We start from the raw sequence: 27,648 nt of genomic DNA on the forward strand, positions 1-27,648 counted from the left end.
TGTTGATAACACTATACTGGTCAAAGGCAAGAGGTCATTAATTTTGTTTCTAAGAGTAACAATTTTATCGTTAAAAAAGCACATAAAATCATTACTACTGAGTGCTATGGGAATATAAGGCTCAATCGAGCTGTGGCTTTCTGTCAGTCTGGCTACAGTGCTGAAAATAAATCTTGCATTATTCTTATTCTCATCTATTAATGAAGAGTAGTAGGCTGCTCTCGCTTTACGCAGTGCTTTCTTATATTCATTGAGAGTAATATGCCAAATTAAACGAGATTCTTCAAGTTTAGTGGAACGCCATATCCTTTCAAGTTGTCTCGACTTTTGCTTTATTTTCGGGTTTCGGCATTATGCCATGGAGCTAATCTATGTTGTTTTATTTTCTTCTTTTTCAAAGGAGCAACAGAGTCTAATTTTATTCACAGCGCATCTGTAGCACTATCAACAACATGATCAATTTGGGGTGGTGTACATTTTGTATAAGTTTCCTCCCTTACATGCAGACATGCTATCGAGTTAAGTATTGGTGGAATCTCTTCCTTCAATTTGGCTATAGCACTAACAGATAGGTTTCTGCTGCAGGAGCTTTTGACTAATGCTTTGTAGTCTCGTAATAGTACTTCAAAAGTTACTAAGAAATGGTCGGATAAAGCAGGATTATGCGGTTCGACTAATAGTTGCTCAATTTCAATACCATAAGTCAAAACAAGGTCGAGAGTGTGATTATAGCAGTGGGTTGGTTTATTTACACTCTGACAAAAACCAACAGAATCTAATATAGAGTTAAATGCAACAGTAAGGCTATTTTTATCATCGTCAACATGAATATTAAAGTCACCTACGATAATTACTTTATCTGTTTTAAGAACCAAAGTTGATAAAAACTCAGAGAATTCAGATAATAATTCTGAATAAGGACCTGGTGCACGGTACACTGTAACAAATAAGATTGGCTGCAAAGTTTTCCAGGTCGGATGCGTAAGACTAAAAACGAGACTTTCAAAGGAGGTATAATTTAATTTTGGTTTAGTATTAATAAGTGACTTTTTAAATTGTTTGAAAAGAACAACAACACAAGAAACCTGACTTTGTTCCACACATTGGCTGAGATAAAATAGGGCACACACAGATAAGGCTGATACTGTATGACAAGCTAACTGAATGAGAGGTAAACTCATTCTGTCGCCCTCACTTTCGCATCTCAGCTCTCTTTTAACTGCAGTCTTGTCACTCAGTAGCCTGAAAGGCAAGACCTCACACAGGTTTGACAGATAAAAGTCTCCTCTCTTCATTGCTGTTTGACATTTTTCTTCCCAGAAAAGTTTCTCTCCCTCCTCCTCCCTTTCTTCCTCTCCTTCCATCTTACGAACACCAACACACATTTATATATACTGGATTTGAGTCCATCTCTTCTTCCCCTGTCCATCTGCCAGGCAAAATGGAGCCTCAGACAAAGGAGACGGAGGCTAACTCAGTGATCTGAATCAAATGGCAAGAGGAGGAGGGTAGCAGAGGGAAAGAGGAGTGATGGGTGCCAGGGAGGGAGCACGGGAGACGTGGGAGATGGAGGGGTGGGATGGTGAAGGCAGGCATGAGGGGCTAGATGTGAATTTTTCTGACAGGTTGAAGTCTCCTCTGAGCTGACCCTCTCCCTGCTGGGAGCCATGTCTCCTAGATGTGGGCGGTGTGAGAAAGGATGGAGAAAAGGAGATATAAGAAGGAGCAATGAACTGTGATCATGGAAATGCCGTACTGAATGCAGCAATGATCAATAGAAAGAAAGCAGTATTTCAATCTGAGCAACACCAAAGCATAAACTCTTGAAGGAATGCGTCGGCATTACATTTCCCAAGTAAGGTTAATACCACCATCACTCAGTGTCAAGCAGCATTATTGGACATAGTGTTACAAGCCATCAGTTGAAGTATAGTGACACAGAAGACACATCTGCTGTCTGGGTCATTTTAAAATTTCATGTACTGGAAAAAGCGTATTGATTTCCAAGTAGTAACACTCGGGCAGGGCGGACTGGACAAACACGGTGACAAGTGACTGCAGGGTTGAGAGGGAAAAAAACAAGATGAAGAGGACAGATCATTGCTTTGAATGTCTGGGGAGGAAGCCTGAGTGTCCGTTAGTGTAAGAGGTGAGTAAAATGTGTCATAGTCAGATGGTTGAGTAATGCAAACACAAGTATAGACGTGTTAATGCATGATGCCAGCTCATTCTGGTGCTAAAAATAGTTCTTTAGTCAACTAGTCAATCAACACAAGATTAATTAACATTCTTTTTGCCAAAATAAAAGTGTATTTCTCAGAATGTCAGCATTTCACTGTTACATATTTTTCTAAATTGAATAATCTTATTGTTTTTTAAGTGTTTACAAAATAAAAGCAGCAATTTGATGGCACCACTTACTGTACCACTTGACCTCTCTTTTTTAGATGAATTTGCTCCACGGAAAAATGTATGACAATAATTGTTAGTAGTGTCTACAGATATACTAAGAGCTCTGTAAGGCTGCACTCGGGCACAGTAGGCTTCAACTAAATGGTTCACATAATGAAAACGCTAATATGCTGATACAAGTAGGTATCTTTATCCACCAGGGCCGTATCCAGGAATACCGAGGTCCAAACATGCTAGGGGGGTTAGGGGGGTATACCCCCCCCCCGAGATTTCTCGGATTTTCATGATCTAGTTAGGTTCTTTTTAGTCCTGTGGGGGGTCACAAATTGGATAATATATCAATTTCAAACCATGTCAGTGGGCTGCAGCATCAATTATTTGTGTGTGTAATGCATAAGAATCAGTTGATTGTTACTATTAATGATCTGGACATGCAGAAGAGGCTAAAATGATCACAACACATTGTCAACATTCATTTTCCATGTCTCTCTCCTTTCCATAACCTGCAGCCTCTCTTCCATCTTCTTTAGTCTCTCTGTCTTCTTCCTGTTCATTACTCTCTCTGTCCTCTACTCTTTCTCTTTGTTCAATCTCTCCCTCGTTGTTCACGTTTTGCTCCTCCTCACTTGTCGCTCCTGCCAGTGAATTAAAAACAATTCAGCAATTTAGTTCATTTCACTTGTTTGTTTGCATTCTTTTAAAAAAAATCTGTTTTGTTTGATTCTCAAAAGAGAACAAAGATGTAATCAAATTGTGTTTTATACAATTGTATTTGATTATGACATCATAACTGCAATAGATGTATGTTGTTTAAAAAGTATGCCTATTGTCTATATCGTAAATGAAGACTAAGTGATAGATAGATAGATATATGGGGTTATTAAGCCTACATTCTTTTTTGTGACTGTACCTGCAGTTCCTTCCTGACTTCCATCACTTTCTCTCTCTCTCTTTCTCTCTGCCTGTCCTGTCTCTTCCTTACCAACGCTGAGCTTCGTCTGACATAGTCTTTTCATTATATCTGAGTCAGTGTAAAAAGAAAACAATACAATGTTATATCTTCAATGTTTTACTCATATTGAAATGAAAGAAAAGCATTACAACGTTTGTTAAAAGGTAATCCTTCTGACATTGGATGAATGTAATTAACTTTAGCTCTCTAGCTAGTTTATTCACGCTATTTAAATCAAAGTATAGCCTATACAGTAGCTGCAATATAAGTTAGTGTGCATGCTGACGGACGTCCACTGACTAATGTAGAGCGTTCACACAGGATCTGCTGCTCATATGATGTCTTCTGAGGAACAGAAACACAAGCAGCCCACTGGACTCAGATCTCTAGATACCTCATCACTCCTCCGCTGCTCCGACACAAGTCCGGGCTGCGGTGGTTTGTTGATACCAGGTTGATACATGTCGTATTCTTCATGTCGTTTGCTTTAATCGAGGCTACGTAGTTATGCAGCGCCCCCATCGTCAATAAATGGAAGTACTACAAATAATCAGTTATTTCACAAGTTTAGTTATACACACAGCTCGGACAAAATTACCGAGGTCCGGACCTCGGTGACCTCATGTTGACATGACACCATTTGCAACTGTAATTAGCACAGAACTGATTCGTGTAATTACACTTTTTCTGGCATATATAATATATACTCGAACATCTGATATGTTTTTTAATGATATACAATACAATTACTTTTTCACATCATGCTATAACTATGACATTTCACTTTGACTCCTTGCATACCTTTTTTAATGACACTTTTTATGGCATTTTTCAATGAGCTGGCTTTTGAGAAACTATGTTTTAAATGTACTGAACATTTAAAAATAAATGTTTCCAGATGTTATTACAGCTGTGACCCTGTATCCAGCTCTGGCATATTCTTAAAAGTACATATTTGTTTTGTGACATGGATGCGGATGCATAGCAACACAATTATTACACACTTTCATAGGGACAGGCTGTTTATGGCACACACCTGCATAAAATTAAACAAGAACATTCTTTCACAGAAAATACATTGAGACACCCATTCGCCCTGAGCACACACATATGTGCATTTGTCAAACTCCCATAAGATTCCTCCTCAGACAGAATTAGTTCAGGTAAAGAGGGAATCGTTTCTGTTGTCTCATCTCCATAATGTTTGCGTACTGTCAAGTAGGTGGAAATGCAAAATGAAACATAATTATGTTGCTCTCCTGCTGACAACTGATCCGTCACCAGGCGTTAGAAACACGTCTGTCTGTGTATAGCATGACAAAGAGGGTGGGCAGAGAAATGAGAACTTGTGTGGGCTCATCTCTCAGACTCTGACAAGGCTACTTACCTGGAGGTTGTGAAATAAATAACAGGATAAAAAAATTAAATAAGTACACCACACACACCCCCCCCCCCCCCCCCCCCCCCACACACACACACACACACACACAACTCTACTAAGCTCATTAGCTGAACACACTTTCCGTATCTCATTCCTAGTTCTACCATCCCAACCAAGACAAATCTCTCACCTTTGGTACAAAGCGCAATTACACCAGACCAGACACAAATAGCATGGAGGTATAATCTTTCTGAATCACCTGGAAAAGTCAAAAAGATAAAAAAAGCCGCCATTCTTCATAGCTGCCTTGCAAGGAACTAGGTTGGCCTCTTTCAGCTTGTTTACTCACAGCCAAGTACAAATGAACCTCCCAAGATCAACAATAAACCTAATTAGAGTTGTGTTCTGCAGCACACATCTCTAAACACAGATCACAGCTTGTTGAGAGATAAATCTCCATCTGTCTCGCTCACACTGGGAGGAGGAGAGACTCCAGAAGAACCGTCCCAAGACTCAGAGGCAGAATGTGTGTGTATGTGTGCAGGAAGAGAGTGCAAGAGGCCCTTGTGGACACATGGTTACTTCCTCATGTCAGCCTTAATTTGATTACGTCATGCTGAAGCGGGATAGCAGTACATGGCACATGCAGGGGGAACACAGCAATGGATTTGAGCATGTTTGGGAGGAAGAGTTTAATGCTAAGATGCTAGGACAGGAACAGCCCTGCCACTGACTCTCAGTGCTGTGACTCAGGAAGACACAGTTCAACTTTCTTATATATTAAATATAGCCCCATGTTTTCTTATTTATTATAAACTCAAATGGCTTGTAATAGAATCCGGCTCATGTTGTACAGTACATAGGATGCATTCTGTGTTTATTGTATTAAATCATTCAGTATGAAATAATAAACAAATGACTCTTTCCCTCTGTGTCCTCCAGCTTGGGCAGAGGAGATTTGTAGTGACGGGGGACATGTTAACGTTAAGGATTTTTTTTAAAAAGTGCTATCTTTTCTGGATGTATTATTTCTGACTGTGAAGTAATTTTCCTAAGCTGCCATTGGACATGGCAGCATTTTCCCTTTGACACTGTGCAAGATAAAGTATTGGGAGCACCAAGGTCCAAATATTCTGCTTTTGTATTGGAGCTGTCTCGTTCATCATGTGCTTACACCTAGAGCTCTCTGTAATCTCTGTCCATAAGTCAGCATGGGGCAGGTTTCTTCTGCCCGCCACAAAGTAAACTGAGTATGATTTAAGATCAGAGTTAAAACAAAAGCTGAAGACTTGAAAAAACAAAAGTTCATAAAGAAATACTGTAATACTTCTGACATGTCAATAAGGAAATGCATAAAGACATAAATCCAAGAAGACAAAGCATTTTTCAGAAACCTGTTTATATAACAAAGTGGTTATTATTTAGTATGATGATACATTACATGTTCTATGGAAGGACAGTGTGCATAACCATTTTATTTATTCATGTTCTTAAGGATACAAATAAGCTTAAACTGTTACAAATATAAATGTTTCTTAAGACAATAAAACATAATGACAACGACGAGGGTAGGCAGGGATATGGCAGCTTACACATCACGGTCGGACAGGGTTTGTCAACAGCTATGAGCGGTGTTTATTCCTTCAGCCGCAATTGGTCTTCCACAAATCAATAGCAAGCACTCACAAAGTAGGGAAGAACTGGATATGTGGCAGCTGGAAGTGTTTACCAAAAGAAAGACTTTGCAAATAGTTTGCTCTGTTAGTGGCAATGTCGTATCCAAACAACTCTTCCTCTGCCTGAGCAGAATCTCTTGTGAGGTAAAGTGCACAGTCTCTGAGTCTGAGTGAGATCTGAAACTTTGCTTTTAAATAAACCACCAACTGACACCAAAATGGCACCTTTTACAGATGGTCAATAATTCATACCCCTGCCTCCTCATTCCTATAATCACCATGAGCACAAGTCAACACCGGTTCAGGTTTATTAGTCACAAGCTAAAATACCATGGGATGGTCGGCACAAACACATATAGGCCTGTTTTTCACACTACAATGATGGAACAATACAGGTTCTTTTGACCTGAAACACTCCTGCTATTTTCTATATTAATACATAACTCTGATTATCCTAAATGATGGAATTAGGGGGGGAAATGATTCAATCACTTACAGGGATGTTGAGGAATGTTGTCATTGTAGAAGTTTCTATTATAAATGAACCATTCTTCTTTCATTAGAAATACAACTGTCATGTTTTCCGCCGATGCTCTCCATCCATTTTATGTATTGAACTGCATCAAACCTGCACTTTTAGTGTTGCAATCCATTTGTGTGTTGCATCACACTGTTGTAGAGAAGACGGATGATCTGAAACTTCTACAACTGCTAACACCGTAGCTCCTATAGCTCATCACACTCTACAATGGAAATTCATTTTTACAAAAGTCCAAATAAATTACATCTAACTAAATATTTTTGAGTGTTTGAGATGAGAAATACCACATGACTATCACATCAAAATGTCCTAGTTGAATGACGGTTCATAATTGGATACATTTTCATCAAATAATGGTTAAAATAAAATACAACTTTTTAAGTCTGTACAATCTTTTTCATACTTTTACAAAAAAGATACCTGTACTCCCTTTGATATAGAAAATAAAATAAAAACAGAAATGTTCCGTCATCGTATGGGGAGAACTCTGTTTTTCCAAAAGCTAAACAAAAAAAGAAGTTGGCACATGTGAAAATAATCTGATTTGATTTCATAATCAAGAAAAAAGTGTCAGTCAAATTGACAACCATGGTTGTTTTGGCGGGTACAGTATTCAATCGGAGGGTTGAAAAACACCAAACGTCACAGCAGACATTGGTGTAGGTGGGGATCTGATATTCAATACTTTACATAAGCCGTGGTAGTGTTAGAACAGAGGGTAAATTGAGATTAAAAAAGGAAATAATCTCCTTCCCCGCTGTACACAACACACCTTTAAACCCTTATCCTCGCAGCATCCCTTAAAACCTCATGTTCTATACTTTCTCCGAGCGACTGCGTTCACCTTATATTCGCAGGAGAATTATTGTCTTCTTAAATATGCAGACTTCTCAGAGCATTGTGGATGCACCTTGAGCCGAGTTGATGTGTAAAATTGCATTTTTAGAAGCATGCGGGCCGGGAGAGGAGGCATCATGAAACAGACACATCACAAACAGCAGCGGCAGATTAGTTTAAATGAAAAATCTCCATCTCTTCAGCCCAGGAGTCAAGCACACTGGATCCTATTTTGTCTGGGTTCCTGTCCGATTACTGAGCTGGCATGGCGCTCACACACAAAGCTTAAAGCAAAGCTCTGGTATGACTGAAGTAACTTGTGTTATGGTAAAAAGGGTCACTTATGCTATTAGTGTTGGGGAGTTGAAGGGCCGTTGGAGACTCACTTGCTAAGACAAGCATCATCTTGTCTTCTGTGCCCCTTAGTCGATATTCTGCTCGTGCCCACTCTCCATGTGGATTCAGTGGTTGTTTTTAGTAGCATCTGCTTACAGTTTAGGGCAGTGAGGGGACAGGGTGGCCCTAGGCATGAATATATGAATAAATAGTTCACGTGAAGGAACGGTGTGACAGAGCGTCCTTACGGAGAAACAAAACTTACAGCAGAGTTTCAACTGATCTGCACATTAACACCAAGAATCAGGTGTGTGTGTGTGTGTGTCCATGCTGAAACCTTTGTTTTACATTACATCTGATGCTTTTTTAAGAACATTTTGCATTTCTTAAACATTATACATTTAGCCTTTTAAGCTGTGTATCCCTGTTTATGTTAATTACACCTTCATAGCGGTAAAAACATGTTGAAAACAATGTTTACGTTTACATTTGTTTTCCTACAGAGCTTATTTTTATTGATCTATTTATTTTTTGGAAAGCGGGGAAATAATTAAATCTGGGAATTCTACTGTAAATAGAGCAATTTTTTCCCCATTTGTCTTAATGAGAGAGACCTCATATACACAAACATATACACAGATTAAAATAGAATCACATTTAAAACGTTGTTATACCTTCAACCCCCCCCCCCCCCCCCACTGAAACCTTTGCTCCTCTCGGCAGTTATATGCATTTAGAAATGTGTCAGTCTCTCACGTGAACAGCAAAAGCGACCTTGGAACAGAGATCAGCCCCGAAGGCATCGGTCAGATATTACACAACTAAAAATAAAATGCGTCCTGTCAAAACGGAGATTACAGTTTCGATATCCATGAGTCACATGCTGTGAAATATTGGCGCGGACAGGAAACGCTTCCCTTGGCTTTGTGGGATTTTCTTTTGTACATTTACTAGGGACAGAAATACAACAACATACAAAGAAACACATTCGTCCTCTGTGAAGAGTTCAGAGAACTGTTGAAGAGAACCTCAGCAGGATAACGGCGTTGAATGTCCGTCTTGCATTTAAAGGACCGCCGGCCCTCTGCACCTTTGCTGAGTGTGCCGTTTGTGGTATGTTTGTCAGGGCCATAAATGTACACTATGGTTCAGTCGTCCTTGCCTCTTTTGAAAACACTGCATGTTTCATGACAAGACCTATGTGAACTGAAGCCTTTCAATACAAATCAAATCAACTAGCATGAATCAAAATGTCATTCCAAGCAAAAGCACCTTCTTTAAACCGCAGCAGCCCTAATCTAAATAGGACACACATATTTAGAGTGATGAGAAAGTGTTGAATAAATATGTAAGGCATCAGAGGAAGAGCATGATAATTAAAAGTGTTTGTGATGTATGGTAGACGCTTCAGTTCTGTGTGGATTCTGCAGTTTTTGTTGTTTCATTCTTGTTTGTTGATGTGTGAGTTATATGTGTGTGTGTGTGTGTGTGTGTGTGTGTGTGTGTGTGTGTGTGTGTGTGTGTTTGAGCGCTACAGTGAGGGGCAGTCTGTCCCTCCTTCAGATGTCTTCCAGGTCTCCACCTCGCAGGCCTCTTTGGCACTTATCTAGCGTCTTGTGGTAGGCGTGGGCGATCATCGAGCTGGGTGATTTGCATTGTGGCGTGAGCGAGACCTTTCCAGGACTGCACGCCGGTTGTCTGTTCGGAAAAGAGAAAAAAGAAACAACAAAGAATCAGAAACAGAGTGAGACTGAGAAAGAACAAGAAAGTGTTGTTACATTGATCCATACTGGCGCGCGGGAGCTCAACGTAATGAAAGACTGTATAGAGACACTAAGGGAGGCAGATAAAGGAGAGAAAAAACAACATGAGGCAAATCCAGGGTGATTGAGGGCAGAGCAGCAGGGGAGGACGGAGAAACAGAAGAAGCTGCTGGAGTTGAGGTGCTTGTGTGTCATAGTAACTCCATTCCACTCCTGATGCAGGCTTCCACTCAAGAGCCTCTCAACTCCTCAGAAGCATCTGCACAGGAGAACACGTGCAAACATGCACGCACACACACAGCCAAACAAAGGGTAACACACAAGTACAAAGACTAAATGTACTGTACGAAAGGTGCAGGGAAGAAACAAGGACGGCAAGACGTGTTTGTGCTATTCAGAAATACTCTTCGTAAGATTAAACATTGGCTAAACCTTACATTTAGTAGTTGAATAACAACCAAAAAAGCAGATACATTGAAGGAATAAAATAAAAGTTGCTGCTGGTGATTTGTGGCAGTGAATGTTCCACTGTTAGTCAAATAGCACTCTGGGTTTTCTCAGTTGCCAGTTCTGTGACAGAGTCATACAAACACAACCTCCCATGCTATCCAGCCATGTCTGCCCAGAAATGCCCACGGCATCCGCCGGGCAGCCAGGTGGCAGGTGGGGTTGGACAGAACCAGGAAGCAGAGCCATGGAGATGACTGCAGGCGCACCACACAGGACTCCCTGGTGTTTCCACACACGGCGCCACCACGATGCCCATTACTCAGTGCCAGCTGCAGGGTGCCAGGCGTCCCGGGCTGGGCGTTATTTAATAGTACTCGCTCCATCCATCATGTCAGGTAATGAGCTGAGAGTGACTTTGATGGCTAGGAACATGTACACAAACATACATTACAGGCACACAGAGAAACACACACACTCCCACCATCACAGTGGAGAACAGAAAGCCCTCCTTCAGATTGAACACAAAGCACCATGCAGATGGTGCACAGGAGGAGAGAGAGAGGAAGAGGAGGAACAGAGAGAGCGAAAGAAAGACATCATGAGATGTTCCCACAAAACAAACTGATGAAAGGTTTATATTCTCTGCTCCTTTGGGTTTAATGCACATTCATATACAGTTGTCAATCGTTAAAGCTAACATGCTCTGGCAGCGTTTCCAACACCAGCATCACTACTTACTGTATGCTACAGTATACTTCTGTATCCACAGGTTGCTTTTGTAAACAGGACACAACCTGCTTTCAAAACAGGCATTTATACTACACACAAAAGAATGAGGACAACATTGAAAAGGAAAAAAGTAGAGCATGCACTATCCATCCCTGCCAATCATTTGCAAGCCCAATTGCTGTAACCTCATATTTGGGCAATCACTTGCCTTTAACCCTCTGTCTGTCAGAGGAGCACAGAAAAATAGAGCTGACAGAAAACAGACTCTAATGCGGGATCATCTTGAGCTACATCTATTCAACGAGAGGACTAAATAAAAGACTATAAATGAATTGGGAGACAAATAAAAACAAGATAAAACCTGGAACAATACACTAAAATATATATACAAATTACTGTGGAGTTTTTTCTACATAAATACACATAATACATTAACCCAACCTTTCAAATCAGTTTTTCATCTTTATTCAAATGTAAGCTATCGTTACAGTAAACTCTAACTAGGCTACATTTTTGCCTTTAGCTCGCTACAAGACAGCAGCATACTTCTAGTTAACCTTGATGTTGATCCAAAGTAGACATATATTGTGACATGTATGATACCATTTGACAAGCTCACACACTTGTTGTTAGCTTTTTGATTTGAAGAGGCAGCCATTTGTGTGCTGTGTAAACTGAAAACAATAGATACCATTAGTGCGACCACTTGCAGAAATAAGTATAGCATGCTGCTTTTTGTGGAATAACAAATGAAAAGAGCCCTTTTTGGGGGTTGCCTGAATACCTGGGAAAGCTTTTGTCAAGGACTTCACAGAACGGGAGAAAAACTTCCAGCAAAATGCATCTCCTATCCGACGATCCTTGAGCGGCGAGCTATCGGCTTCTCATAAAGACTTTTCTATTCCTATCTTCAGGTGCATAAAAGCCCATCTTTGCCCAACCCAAATCAATCTATCACAACAATTGAACAAACAGCAGCCATTTCTACTGGGAGAGAAACATTACTACTAGCCTCTACGGAATTGAACGTTTCAAGCACACAGACAGAGAGGGGAACAAAGTGAGGCTGGGGGATAGGGGGAGCGATCCACACAAAAGACTAACTCTACGGTTATTTGGAGCACTGATTGCAACTCTTTCTACTTGCATCGGTTTTGATGGCTTCTTTACCTGCTTCTCCCAGCGGCAATATCTTTCCGAGTTACAGTAGGCGCGACACAGAGGAGCACAGGAAGAGGAGAAGACATTGACTAAAGATATGATATATGATATGATATATACTTTTTTTATTTTTTTTTATTAATCCCTCGTGGGGAAATTGTTTCTCTGCATTTGACCCATCCTGTGTTAGGAGCAGTGGGCTGCCATTTTGAACAGCGCCCGGGGAGCAGTGTAGGGAACGGTGCCTTGCTCAGGGACACCTCGGTAGCACTTGGTCTTGCCGGGACTTGAACTGGTGACCTTCCAGTTGCCAAGTCCCTATCGACTTCGCCACCACCGCCCCTAAGATCAGGTATGCGATGTTTCAGCAGGGAAATGTTGAACTTAATTAAATGCTGGCAGCGTTCCTCAAAATGTTACTAAATGCACCGAGGATTTCCATCAGGGTGGGCAGATGGAGGGGGAAGTCACACACACACACACACACACACACACACACACACACACACACACACACACACACACACACACACACACACACACACACACACACACACACACACACACACACACACACACACACACACACACACACCACACACACACACACACACACACACACACACACACACACACACACACACACACACACACACACACACACACACACACACACACACACACAAGGTAATACAGTGTTGCTTAAATGTTCAAGGGGTGCACAGAAAAACAGCTCAATGCACTGCTTTGAGGAAGTCAAACACATACACACCCCCCTGTTTCTAACACACATGAGCATATCCTTCATGTTTATCATGATGATCTGTGCCACCAGGGAGACGCTCTGAGACAAGAGTAATAGGAGGAGGAGGAGGAGGAGAGGAAGCCAAGATTACTAAACAGCTGAGCAGAGTAGTAGTCAACTCCAACCTTCTCCTGACTGTTTGCGGGGCCTCCAGTGAGATGTCATTTCACGTTATAATAAAGCCACAGTTTCCCCAGTGGATTCCCCAAAAGAGATTAAATATCATAATGACTTTTGTGTTACTGTCATCTTTGGCTAATTACGCGGAATTACATCATGATGAGGCTCTATGATCCGCAAAGGAAGGAAAAGCTGCCAGTCATCTATCAAAGCCTTTCAGCATGGGATACTTTGAAGAATTGCCTTTCGTTGGGCAGTCTAAACAAGAAGACTTTCGGAGGGATTATGCTATGTTAGTTAAATATCGTCTGGGTAGCGACAGACCATGCATGGGCCAATATCTAAACATGGTACTCACATTCATCAGGGCCACAATAACAAGGTCAAGCTCACATAATCACCCCTCGTGTGTGTAAATAGCTGCAGAAGGAGAGCAGGATGCATCATAGGGCATGACTGGAGCTGCATCTATTTTAGAATATCGGTGCATATCATGCAATCGCTGTCTTTTGTGCTAAACAAGTGAACAGCGGCATGATTTCTCCGACATGTCATTGCCTTTGTCTAATTCTCTCTCCGAGCCGCTCTGCACTTTATATTTTGATGAGGTAAAACACAATAAAAGTGATTAAATCTCTGCTCACTGCACATCAACATGTTGTGTTTGCTCCTGTGTTGAAGGAAAGGGCGTCTGCAGCAACAGCCGCAACCTTCTATCACCTCTTTTCATCTCGTGCACTTCCCTTCCCCCTTCCCCCTTCCCCTGTTCCAGCCTGCAAGCTACAGAGTAATGGAACTCCCTACACAGAAACAAGATATGGTTTAAAAATGGGATGCGAAGAGAGAAGCTATTTCTTTATACTGAAAGTTATTGGCTGGGCATCGCAAAACTACAGTCTTGGCCAACACAGCCTCTCGTTCAGCGGTAAGAGTAATCACCCCGAAGGAGCAGGGGAGGCGAAATAGTGCAACTGAAGAAAAGGTGAGTTCAGATGCGGAGAGCTGGGGGAGAAATTAGGCGGGAAGGACTATGGGGGTGGAGAATAAAGAGTGTCATTGGCCCTTTTCTATCTGATGTTACAAGTCACTCATTGATTTATAACAAGCAGCTGAAATGTATACAAACCAAGGCATGGCGGAAGATTAAAGGATTAAAAGCATGCTTTCTCTTGGATACTGCACTATGGAGGTTAGGCTTGTTGTTTATTTTGGTGGTGGGGGAGGGTTAGCCTTGAATTACAGAAACATCTTGGTTCTTAAAAAAACAAAGGTTGACTAGCTTCTTATTATGAACAAAATATGATTCTTTCTGTGTTTGAGTTTCTCTAAGTTACCAAAAAAAGAATACAACAAACAAACAAGCAAAGGCCAATGGACTATACGCTGAGCCCTTCTCACGGCGGACAAGGATTCGAACCCAACCCACAGACCTTTCCTTCATGATTTCACCTTTAAGATCATTTGTGTCTCTAATAATGGCAACACAAATTGTATAAGTGTTGCACAAAAATGACACACACACAAACACTACTTTACTTTGTCTCACAAAAAGGATGAACACAGAGCTTTTCTGTATTCAAGCTGATATGTTCAAATTTGGGGAGAGCTGACTTTTAATCCTATGTTTTATCTAATTTACCATATTGATATATCCAGTTTCACACATCCTGCCTCGGCAACATTTTCACCCATTGATTTCCGATATGTCCTAGAATGACTTTCACAAATTCCCTTGGTAATAAACATGGTACTTTCAAAGACGACTGTTAGCTCAACGATATATTTAGCTAGCGAAACCTTTCTTTGAGGTTTATGGAGAAAATGTTCTCTACGACTTCCCTCCCAAGTTCAACTTTACACTACATGAAGCCAGTGTTTTTTTTTAGTATCACCTAAAGTAGGAAGGTGTAGAAATGTCATGGGATCTGAGACCGCGGGGGCTGAAATCCGGTGCTTGATGTGTTTTGGTGTGTTTTCTCAGCATGCTGTTGCAGGCAGAGGCCATCAGAATAGCACGACAGAGGGAATGCCTAAGACAGGCCTGGATAAACATGCTGAGGCAAGATACAGAAATTCTCCCACTCGCTCCCTTGTGTGCCAGACTGTCTTACATTTACTCGTTTTCAATTTTCTTCTTTTGCCCTCCTTTACTTTTCTCTTTGTAATCCCCCTTATTACTGACATGTTTACAAAAAAAACGACCACTTGTGATTTCTAGACGCCCAGGAATCACATGAAGCAATCTAAACAATGATAGCAAATTTGAAATGGACACTAAATCTCGTAGTATTCAGATTAGGCATGCTTGTATACAAATTCACGTTCCTGCTTGACAGTTTGTATACGGCGTTTGTAGAAAGTGAGTTTAACTGACAGTCTGTTGAGATAAGTGGTAACGAGGAGAGGTTCGCAGAGAGCAGGGTGGTCATAACACACGCAATGGCTTTTGACAGCGCAAGGATGTGGTTAATCTTTCTATGCTTCTATCGCCACTCTATCTAAGACGCTACTGTGATGTGCATGCTTTGCAATACCGGTGACCCAGATAGTGAATATAGCCATTATTCCCCCTAACAGCCTCTCACAACTCTCTATCCCTCCATTCCATTTAAGTCCCAGATTCTCTTCTCAAAAGCTGAGCAGTACACCACCACTCAAAAAGTGGCAAAAAGTGCTTTTCTACTAGCCCCATCTGTCCTTTTAGTCAGACATACAGTACGGTGCATAGAGCCTATTTCTCTGTACTGCTTGCGAAAAACATATCATCTCACTATCCCTTAATAACCCCGCTTAAAAAAGTTTGGTTGGAGAGCAATGTTTGATACAAAATAAGTTTTAGGAGAGCAGGAAATCACTGCATGTTCATGTACAAATGCGAGGAAAGAGTAGTAGTTTACCTTCTCAGTAGGTAAGCTTTGACAGGTCTGAACCAGGGACAACCCAGCAGGAGAGTAGAAAAGAGATTTGCGTGTTTTTGTGCAGGTAAACACATGCACTTTAAGCACTTTTAAGAAAATCTATCATATTCTTTGAAGCTCGGCTCACATTTGTTAGGTTTTTGATTGAAAACAACAAGCCTGAAAGATTTAAGGTAGCACGGATTCCTTGACGGGCCCTCAGGTTCAGAAATCTTCCTGAAAATATCTCTGCTGGACCTGATTCCTCAGTCACGGAACAATGCCTCTTTGCATTCGGGAATGCAGCGGAGGCACACACAATGAACAGTTATATGAAAACTCTTCGATCGATCAGTGCCTGAGGTAAAACTCACATTCATGATTGTCCTCTCAGCAGTCAAGTTTCAGAAGGCAGACTTAAAGCTAAGTATAACCATGGAAGAAAACAAATATTCCCAAGAGTAAAATCCTTAAAACTGCCTGATGTTAGAGTTTTCTTTTCACTTTGACATTATCTCCTTACTTTTGTGGTATTAGGATGTGCAGCACATCATGTGCTTTACAGAGAGCAGGAGCACTAATACTGCATTTAATCAACCCTAAGGCAGCAAGATTTAAAAAATCAATGAAACCATTTTTTTTGTTATTACAATTAAATTGTGTTATTACAATTAAATTGTGTTCTCTGTTAAAACTGTACAACTGTCTTGTGTTGTTCCATCAGCAATGAAAACCCCCCCTAAAAATATATGTTACAATATAAGCATCAACATTTCACATTTGATAATCGGAAATAATACTTCCAATATGACGAACTACTAATTGCAGATGATGTCTCTAATAAATAATTATATATGCAATTCTAATTAAAGCCTTTATTTGCTCCTATCCACTCTTTGCATGGAGTGTTTCGGCAGTTTTAGAATGTGTACACTAGACTGAAGCTTTGATTTGGGGCTTCACCAGCAGCCTGAGACTTTGAACACAAGGCATGCAGGAGCCATGGAGAGCACAGATGGGGCTGAAGCCGAGGCCTGCGCTTCACAGGCCCGAGCCAGGAGAGAAAGTAATCCATCAGGCCGTGGCACTCTGGTGCCTGGGGGGTCCAGTCACTGACCCTATAAGACTGATTGGGCCTCTGTGGGGGGCCAGACCCCCTGACTACACGGACATCAGCGTCTGGCTCGCTCCACTGAGGCTTGATCTGAACTGGACCGAGCCAAAGCGCTGACCTGCTTCCGTTTGGATTATGTTGAGGGAGCGATCTAGATCACAGATAGTGTTCTGTAAAACATGTGAAAATACAGCCTACATTTTTATATTTTACATCTTAACTCAAATAAATTCCAAGTTAAAATGTCATGTGTCAAAATAGGTCAACCTACCCATTCATAATTTATAACATCTATCCATATATTTAGCCTCATGTCACCCCTGAAACTGATATACCTCTGTTACTATAATTACATTGTGCTGTAGTTAATACAGTGTAAAACTTCAGATTAAGTGATAGGAATCTAATTATTCTACATCAACGGTCCTCTGAGCTGACGAGGTCAGATACCGCATCAGGCAGACGGGCGACTGGAACCTGAAGCAGCCAAGGCAAGCCGCATGATTGACAGGTGAATGAGTAAACAGAGAGATAGTTAGACAAATGGAAGCTAAGATATAGTTTGACAGACAGATGGGAGCGTAAATGGATGGTTTGGCAGCATGATAAGGTAAACAGGCTGATGGATCACAAAACAAATGTGGGAGGAGGAAGGAAGAAAATAAAAGAAGAAAATAAAAGAATGCCCGCCTGCAGACAACAGAAGATAGAAAGCCAGATAGTCTGATGAACACAGATGGATTGTGTTGATACACGGGAAGGTGGGGCAAGATCGATCGATTGTGTTATTCTATTTGCCTAGCAAACTGGAGATTTGATGTCGCTGGTATCGAGGCAATCTGCTTCTGACGACACCAGGCATGACTGTTACAGATGGCGAGATAGCGACACATCTCAATCTTTGGCTAGCTGTCTTAGCGCAGTCCATCTTCACTGTATGCTAGCACCACTTTTGGTGTCAGCACTTCTGAGTGATATCAAAATGGGGTTTTGTGAAATTGATCTTTTCCTATCAGTCTAAATTACAGTTTGTGAATCACTAGGTGATGTATGGATGCAGAGAGGTGTTCACCTCTTGCATTGGCAAGGAGCTGTAGCTTAAAGGAGTCGGCTCCAGGTGTTTCAAAATGGAGAAGGACTAGAATTCTTTGCTTCTACTCAGATTTGAGAAAAACAAAATGGATTCCCTGACAAACGGACGCCTCATTACTGCTGCTTGCGTTTATCATGTCAAAATGGAAGACAAGGGTATGTGAAGTTTAGAGGCAAGGGCTCTCCTAGTTAGAAAGGTGGCTTTTCTCTGTGGCTGCTTGAGGGACATGGGGGTGCTTCAACAGCCTTGATGAGTGTTGCAGGGCTTATAATAGACAGGAAAGGCCCAGAAAGCATGCCCTTTAGAGGTGCAGCATCTCTCACTGTCTGACAGCTTACAGGGCCTAGGCTGCACAATGACACCTTCACAGTGCGCTCGAGATGACATACACAAACAAACACACACACACACACACACACACACACACACACACACACACACACACACACACACACACACACACACACACACACACACACACACACACACACACACACACACACACACACACACACACACACACACACACACACACACACAGGTGCATAATGCTCAGACACACTCGCAAAAAAACAAATACATTTGGCAGCACGAGTGCACAATTACACACAAACACACACAAACAGACTTTCTAAGTCAAAGTGCACACACTCACGGTCACGCACACACCAATCTGGTGTGGAATCTCAGCATCATGCTGGCAGTATTAAAACGTATAAAATAAGCCAGGCTATAAAAACATCTAGCGTTCACTCCAAGAAGGGGTTTATGGAAACAAACATCTGTTTGTGCCATGTAACGAAAGCAGTACAACTTCCTCACTGTAAACACACATCTAGCTGAAGCCCAATCCCTAGGAAATGTCCTGGATTTCTGTCAAACCTCATTGTAGGTAAAGAAGATAAGTAACCTGAGGTGGCTGTTTGACGAAGAGTGTGCAGAACATGTGTCAATCAAAGTCCACGAGGAAGGGGAGCACTGTCCATCACTCTTTTTAAAAGTATTCTTCCTCTTACCATTGCACTGTATGGAAGTGTTGAAATGTAAGTTGATGAAAATCAAAACATTAACTATCAGCAGTTTTAAATATAATCCACTGAGTTTGTTGAGACAACATTTGATTGTTCCAGCTTCACAATTTAGATTTGCTAGCTCTGTTTCATATACATTGAAATCATTTTAAATTAATTATCTGGACTGTCTCAGATTCTCGCTCTGAAAAAATGTGCAATTATTAAATGTCAGTTTGAGCTATTAGAACTCTAAAACATTGTCATATGTTCTGGCATTTTACAGACAAATCAAAAATAACTTCTGTATTTTTTTGTTAAATAATATGGCAATGTGTTTATGACATACTTTTCAAATAACTAAAAGAGTGCACATGAATAAGTATTAATACACACTCCTACAGCAGTGCAGCCGTGAGTTGCTGTTGTGCATCATATCACATTAATAAATAACTATTTCATTTCTCATGCACATGCTCTACTGTAACACACACTGATCTTTATCCATTTACATCTGACTGACTGAGATCAGTGAGAAATATACTACTATTTTTTTGTCATTGCTCAGTTCGTTTGTCCAGTTGCATGACTTCATAGAATAATCTGCAACTGGTTAGACAGCTGCTACAAGTTTCCCCACAACAATACAAGCCGCCATCCAATCTCAGGATTCTCTGAGACCTCTCACCACTGATGCCTTACCAAAGTTAATAAAACATGGTGTTGTGTGTTATTTATTTATTAATTCACTTTTTGATGTGCCCCAGCGTGCAGTGAGAGTGGTGGTGGAGATCATAAGGCTGTGCAAGCGAGCAGCCCTGCTCTCTCCTCCATGCCATCACCATCAGACCCATTTGGCCATGTGAAGATGCTCCCTTCTGTTCACATGGGGGGGAGCGCTGGGTGGGTGTTCTTCCAGAAAGACTTTTCACTTTCTCTTTTAAAATAAATCATTTATACAGAGAGATGCTCCCTCATGTACACAAAACACCACAACCCTTCCTGTGATGCGCTACACTTTGCTACCTTCATGTTTCTGCTTGTGCATTGCCCTTGTGACTGTCAACGCTGGTTTCTGTGTACAAGACGTAAAGTAGAAGTGGTAGACGCAGAACACAGCAATTTAACGTTTCTTCTTGTTATTTTATTTGAATATTAATTTGAATATTTTTCATTAAATTCCCCATCATTTAATGAAACCATGTCAGTTTTTTTGTTTAGTTTTTTAATATATAAATTTTTTTTTTTTTTTGTAAATGTATTTATTTTTTAGACTTAACAAAAGCTTTAAGAGAAACATAGCCATTTATCACCTTTTTTCTGGGTTGTGGATGTGTCAGTGCTTTGACTGATAACCTGACTTCATGTGGCAGAGTAAACTCTAATTAATCCATCTTCCTTAACAACATCTGACAGTCACTGTCTATCAGAGCTCAGCGCTGTCCACAGCTCAATTGGAGGTTGTGTGCTTCTACATTTATGTGAGATTTTTGAATATACATTATGTACTTATATGCATGTGTGTTTGTGCATGTGTGTCGAAGGGAGGTTATGTTTCTTTTTAACTGCCTGCAGGTTGACTACACACCCACAGACCAGACATCTCTCAGGCGACAATGGATTCTGTGTGAATGAAAAATGTATCTGTCCCCTTCACTTATTCATCAAGGAGGAAGATTTTTCTGCAGGGATGCCCTCAAGAGATGTGGCGCTCACATGCCAGGCGGCCTGCCGCCACTTTACCCACAAGGTTTTCAATAAAACAAGCAAACAACACAATTCCAACACCTATAAATAAGTGATTGTTCCTGAATAAAGTGCTGTACACAGCTGAGGCCACTCATCACACTTTAATGGGCCCTGTACCGGCCAAAGTTATTCCTCTCCTCTCTCCCTCTTTCTATCTTTCTCTTCTTTGCACAGAGAGGGGGAACAAAGTTAACGGAGGTAGCTGAAATAGGAGACGCTGAGTCGCATTCAGATCATCATCATGCCATCACCTGGCTCAACACTGGTTAAGATACAGCACTATCTCTTTCATGATTTATGAGGCTATCAACATGCTCTTTCTTTCCCTTTCTCCCTCATCTCGTTCACACACAAATACACAAACACTTACACGCAAACTTCTTGAGTTTACTTCCCAGTTATTTACTCTCCTGGAGAAAGGTTATTCACAGCAGTTTGAACATTCAGAGCGTTGGCTTGCCAGATGCTTGGGCGTCTGTCAACGTGGTGCTATTGTTAGCTCGTTTTTGATAAGATTTACATGGCAGAAAAGCCATCAAATAAGATATACAACTGAGAATATGAAAAGGGATCACACCTAATCCGCACACCTGCGTCTTGGCAGTGTAAAGTCTCTTCTCTATCAAGACCAACACACGCGCAAGCAGATACATGCAACCGCCCACCCACTCCCACACAATCTGCAAACTTAGAGCATACATCTGAGAGTTACACAGCAGCTTGAGTCTGATTTAGTCGTGGGTTTTCCTTGGGCTCAAATGCTCACACATACTTGTTCAAAAACTAACACACATACATTATACGATCTTCGCTCATACACACACTCGAGCGTCAGCGTATCGTATGGTTTCCTTTTCACCGCAGGAGCTTTCCTTTTAGGATTTTACCTGCATTTAAGCCAGACAAACCTTCCATTTGTAATTATATAAAAAATGTTTGTTAACATTTGCAAAATTATGTTTCAAAGGAAGTGGTTTTATTAGGTCTAATCAGTCTATGGGTCTAATGAGCTTAATATTTCTGAAGGTGAAATTGAAATGCAGACATATTCATCGCATTAGTTTCTTGGGGCCTTTAACTTTCTGGTACTATTTGGCTAAAAAAGCCCATTATACTTTTGTCTGCCTGTCTGCCTGTTTTTGTGCACACACACACACACACACTCACAGTGCACATCAAACCTGTGCTGATTAGAAAAGAACTGGGTCACTTGTGCCCCGGCTGGTGGCACTTTCTGCTCTGGCCCTATAAGCCCCTCGGTTACCCAGAATCCCTTGGCATCCATGTCAGAGCCAGGGCCTGCGGCAACACACCTGTGTCCACGCTTCTTCACTGGGATCAATTAGCATTAAAGTTTCAGAGCTGCTCTCCCGCAGTGTGGACATAGTGTACACTGGAGGGGTACAGCCTGAGAACATCCACAGAAGGAGACTGACAGCAACGTGAAGAGAGAGATAGATTTGTAGACACACGCCACAGCGGTCAGAACACAGACACACACAAACAGTCTTCTGTGGTTAACCCTATGTTATATTTCTGTCCAGTTCAAAACATCTGGGTGTTTTTGTAACAACTTGCAAACAAATCACAACATTTCACAGGAATGTTTTCAGAACAACCTTCTAAAGAGCCAAAAAGTTTGAATACAAAAATACATTAGATATTCTGCTGTACCTGTATTATATGCCGGCTGCATTTACTGTTCACCCTTCCTCCCGCGTTCCACTAAATGAATCTCTTCGTGACTTTCTTAATAATTTTTTCCCACATTTAAACAAGCCGATTCAACTTAGACTACATAGTGTACTCCTGAAGACTTTCTGAAATGTGAGTAGGGAAAGCATGCTATCCAAATCACGTTCCTTAAATGAACTCTGAGCACTGATGTGGGGAAAGTGTCACTTTATTGTGTGTATCTCTACTTTCCAGTCATTTTTATTATGAAGTTTGATTGGATTTTCGTACTATCTATATAAAGTCTTAATTTCACAACTGGACTCGAAAGAGGTAGTAATCCGTTCAAACTAACATTATCTGTCTTCTAGATGAAATTCCTATCCACCCACAGGTTATTGTTGTTTTCCACCCAAACTCTTCCACAGCTCCCTAGGTGGCTCTGTATGAGTTTCTATCTTCCCATTTACACAAAGTGTCACATAGCTAGCCACCAGCAAACAGATGAACAAGTAGGCGGTAACATTTGCTTTAAAAATCCTGTACAATCCTAGAGTTTTCTCCCTGGGGGGATTTCCCATTACTGTGTGTCAGTTTACAAAACGCATAGATGGTTTGTCTGTTTTTCCCTGCCTATGTCTCTCTCTGTGTGTGTGTGTGTGTGTGTGTGTGTGTGTGTGTGTGTGTGTGTGTGTGTGTGTGTGTGTGTGTGCGTGCGTGCGTCTCTACCATCGAGGAAAAAGAGCACTGAGGCCAGCTGTACCTGTGCTGCCTCGTGGTTGTCTCTTGACAGTGCCCTTCACATCACAGCATGGGCCTGGTCGTTGGATCTGACAGAAGTGACCTCCATGCCACATCACCCTCACAAGACACACAACCACATGCCTAGACAAAAACAGACGTGCACCAAAACCAGACCGACAGATCCACACACACACACACACACACACACACACACACACACACACACACACACACACACACACACACACACACACACACACACACACACACACACACACACACACACACACACACAACACACACACACACACACACACACCAACACGTAGCCTACAAAGAGAGACACACACACACACACACACACACACACACACACACACACACACCAACACGTAGCCTACAAAGAGAGACACACACACACACACACACACACACACACACACACACACACACACACACACCAACATGTAGCCTACAAAGAGAGACACACACACACACACACACACACACACCAACACGTAGCCTACAAAGAGAGAGACACACACACACACACACACACACACACACACACACACACACACACACACACACACACACACACACACACACACACACACACACACACACACACACACACACACACACACACACAAACACACCTGGTATCTCGCTGGCATATATGAAGACACAACCTCATTTGAGACGAATCACACACAAAACCATCTACCTAGATATGCATAGAATGCCATATATTTTAACACATTCAAACCGTGTACGACCACAAACTGCAAATCTCAAAACCCCCTCTGGGCTCCTTAATGTCAGACAGTTATCAATTGGGATTCCAGAAGAGCGGCTACTAAACAGCATGGGTAAACAAAGAAGGGATACAAAAAAAATCCTGAATCAAAGGAAGAGTGGGACCCTGTTATTTTTCCATCATTTGCTGGCAATTTGTGACTAATCGAAGCGTTTTGTGTGCTTGTGACACATACTGTAGTGATGGGGAGGTGGGTTGAAGGCAGTTTGGTGGTAAACTTGACTTAAATATTTAAAATGTCAAGTCGTTTACTTTTTACAATGCTGCTATTTCCAGAGAATTGTTGGCTAATCAAAATTGGTGTTCCGTGTGTCAAACAGAAAGCAGTAATTGATGGGATTCAGTGCAGGCACAATTCAGTGTGATTGATGGAGAGTGGAGGAAGCACTGAGACTTGCATTTTTTTCCTTCTGTAAATAATAAACAATAGATGGCAATTGTGCTGTTGTGTGGAAATAAGTAAAACATTTTTCATTCGGCATCTCTTTCCTGAACTTGTCAATCAGTACTCTACTAACATATACACCTCTTTCAACTGATCAGCCTTATCTAAATCCCCACAATCACAATGTCATTACAAGTAAATCCATTTCCTCAACACTCTTTCCGACAGAGACATATTTGTCTGGCCTCCCCTAGGGCTAATTGAAATAAAGTTAGGTGACCTTTGGGGTGCCTAGAGGCGCCTGCTTGTTCTACTAGCCCCTTTCTATATTTCATGCTAGAACCTCATAAATCAGCCTGTTGAACTGGGCCGCAATGATGGTCCCGACCTTTCTCATGACATTTCCAAATGGCTACATCCTCTACCTATGTTTATGGCACCATGAAAGGCACCCAACCATGGTATATGAAGATGAGAATGAGCCCACTACACTACGCGCAGGGGAGCAAACAAACCAGTGGCATTGGGAAATGGCACAGGGAACTGGCGTTGGTGGTCAAAAAGGCTCATCTGTTTGTCAGTTTATCACTGAAAATGCAATGCACTCGATTACATACCGTGGGTTTATGAAGAATGCTTCTGACTTTGAAAACACTGAGTCAAACCCATTTCCAATATACACCTGCATGCTGTGAAGAGAAGCTTTAGATTTTCTAAGGACCCCGTCTAAATTACTGTTGGAGGAAAGAAAAAAGCTTTATCTGTAAGGCCAGGTTGGTTTAGATGTCTTTCACTTCAGCATCCTCTGAACAAGATCCTTATTGTATGCAAATCTACAGTGGCAACAGCATTCTGTTTCTGTGCATGTACTATGTATAGTCGGCTGAAGAAATCCTCTGTGTGTGTGTGTGTGTGTGTTTGTGTGTACTGCAGGGAGAGAAGGAAAGGTCCACTCCACTTGTGACAAGCCTGGTGGGAATAGCAACATCTGGTGGGCCGGCTGCTCCTCTGGTTAACATGCTCCTCCTCAGTGGCCCCCAATGACACACCCAGGTACCACATGCACAATACATATGGACACAACCAAAGTCAGATGAATGTGCACACACACACACACACACACACACACACACACACACACACACACACACACACACACACACACACACACACACACACCACACACACACACACACACACACACACACACACACACACACACACACACACACACACACACACACACACACACACACACACACACACACACACACACACACACACACACACACACACACACTGGAGAGAGGTATGAACAGAGGGCCTATCATTCCTGTAATGATGCTAAGGAACAACTATGTCCAATTTGCACCAGATGCTCTTCAGAGCCGCATTAAGCCTGCATTATTGCCGGAGGAAAATGTCATGTTATTGGCAAGGTGAACCCTCTCCACTCCAACCCCTCTTCTTGATGTAGCTTTGCATGGATTTGCACTGGCTCACTCCCATATCCACCCTGTAATCGACTAAATACAGAGCCATTACTTATTTTATCTTTCACACTCTGTCACTTAAGCACACAAACACATGTACTTAAAGTCATCACTCATAACTCTGCTGAGCTTGACTGAAATGTCATCCTGGCAGCGGTGGATAAAACACTGCATCAATTTACACAGCCTTTACCTCCGTATCAAGTAATGCTATAGGCGGGGGTCACATTATCACAGAGTATAATGCTAGCTGAGAAGCTGTCAGTGATGCAGGTGGATCGCAGCATGGTGGCCTGGATCACAGACTACCTCACCAGCAGACCTCAGTATGTCAGACTGCAGGGCAGCGTGTCTGATGTGCTGCTGAGCAACACCGGAGCTCCCCAAGGAACTGTGCTGTCACCTTTTCTGTTCACTCTCTACACCTCCGACTTCCGCTTCAACTCCGGCTCATGCCACCTACAGAAGTTCTCTGACGACTCCTCCATTGTCAGCTGCATCACAGATGACGATGAGGAGGAGTACAGGGCCCTGGTTAAGAACTTCGTAGGCTGGTGTGACAACAATCACCTCCAGCTCAACATCAGCAAGACTAAGGAGCTGGTGGTGGACTTCAGGCGGAGCAGCAAGAGGCCTCTGACCCCCATCACCTTCAGGGGGGAGGATGTGGAGGTGGTGAACAGCTACAAGTTCCTGGGAGTGCACTTAAACCATAAACTGGACTGGTCAGACAACACCGATCTCTCAGGAAGGGACAGAGCAAGCTGTTCTTCCTGAGGAGGCTCAGGTCATTCAACGTGTGCACGAGGCTGCTGCAGATGTTCTACCAGTCTGTGGTAGCCAGTGTGCTCTTCTTTGCCGTGGTGTGCTGGGGTGGAAACACAAACACTAGGGACACTGGCAGGCTGAACAAGCTCGTGAGGAAGGCTAGCTCTGTAGTGGGAGTACAACTGGACAATCTGGAGGAGGTGGCAGAGGGGAGGACGAGGAGGAAGCTCGACAGCATCCTAGAGAACCCCTCCCACCCACTCCACGCAGAGCTAGTGAAGATGAGGAGCACGTTCAGCCACAGACTCATCCCTCCACAACAACACACCAAGCGCCTCGGACAGTCCTTTGTGCCTGTAGCCATCAGGCTGCACAATAAGGGGTTAAATATGAAAAATAAATCAAATTAAATCACTGGTCATAAATATACACTGTTTCCACAACCCATGTTAACTTGTCACTTTAACTTATTCCGCACTTTATAACTTAGATGATGACCAAATATGTATATATGCTGACAGTTATTTTACTCTTATTTTTATTCATTTCCTATTTTCATAGTCTTTTATTATTATTATCATTATTTCCTTGATTTTATGTTATTTATTATTTATTTTAGATTTTATTGATCTGTGTGAATCTTTGCTGTACTGTTTTTTTTCACGCTTACCCTGTTGCTGCTTTGTACAACTGAATTTCCCATCGGGGATTAATAAAGGTTCATCTTATCTTATCTTA

The 27,648-nt window shown here is 41.8% G+C and overlaps 1 protein-coding gene across 10 annotated transcripts in view; it reads right to left on the reverse strand.

The window, feature by feature from the left end:
- Positions 1 to 6,125: 6,125 nt before the first annotated feature.
- diaph2 (diaphanous-related formin 2) overlaps positions 6,126 to 27,648 on the reverse strand; it is a 402,550-nt gene continuing 381,027 nt past the window's right edge. For all 10 annotated transcript variants that reach the window (XM_034208121.1, XM_034208120.1, XM_034208122.1 and 7 more), the window contains one exon: positions 6,126 to 9,833. In XM_034208121.1, coding sequence (XP_034064012.1) covers positions 9,769 to 9,833 — 65 coding nt within the window. In that variant the 3' untranslated portion in view covers positions 6,126 to 9,768. The remainder of the gene's footprint in view (positions 9,834 to 27,648) is intronic.

The sequence above is a fragment of the Gymnodraco acuticeps genome, unplaced genomic scaffold, assembly GCF_902827175.1.
Source record: "Gymnodraco acuticeps unplaced genomic scaffold, fGymAcu1.1, whole genome shotgun sequence".
NCBI classification, from domain to species: Eukaryota; Metazoa; Chordata; class Actinopteri; order Perciformes; family Bathydraconidae; genus Gymnodraco; species Gymnodraco acuticeps.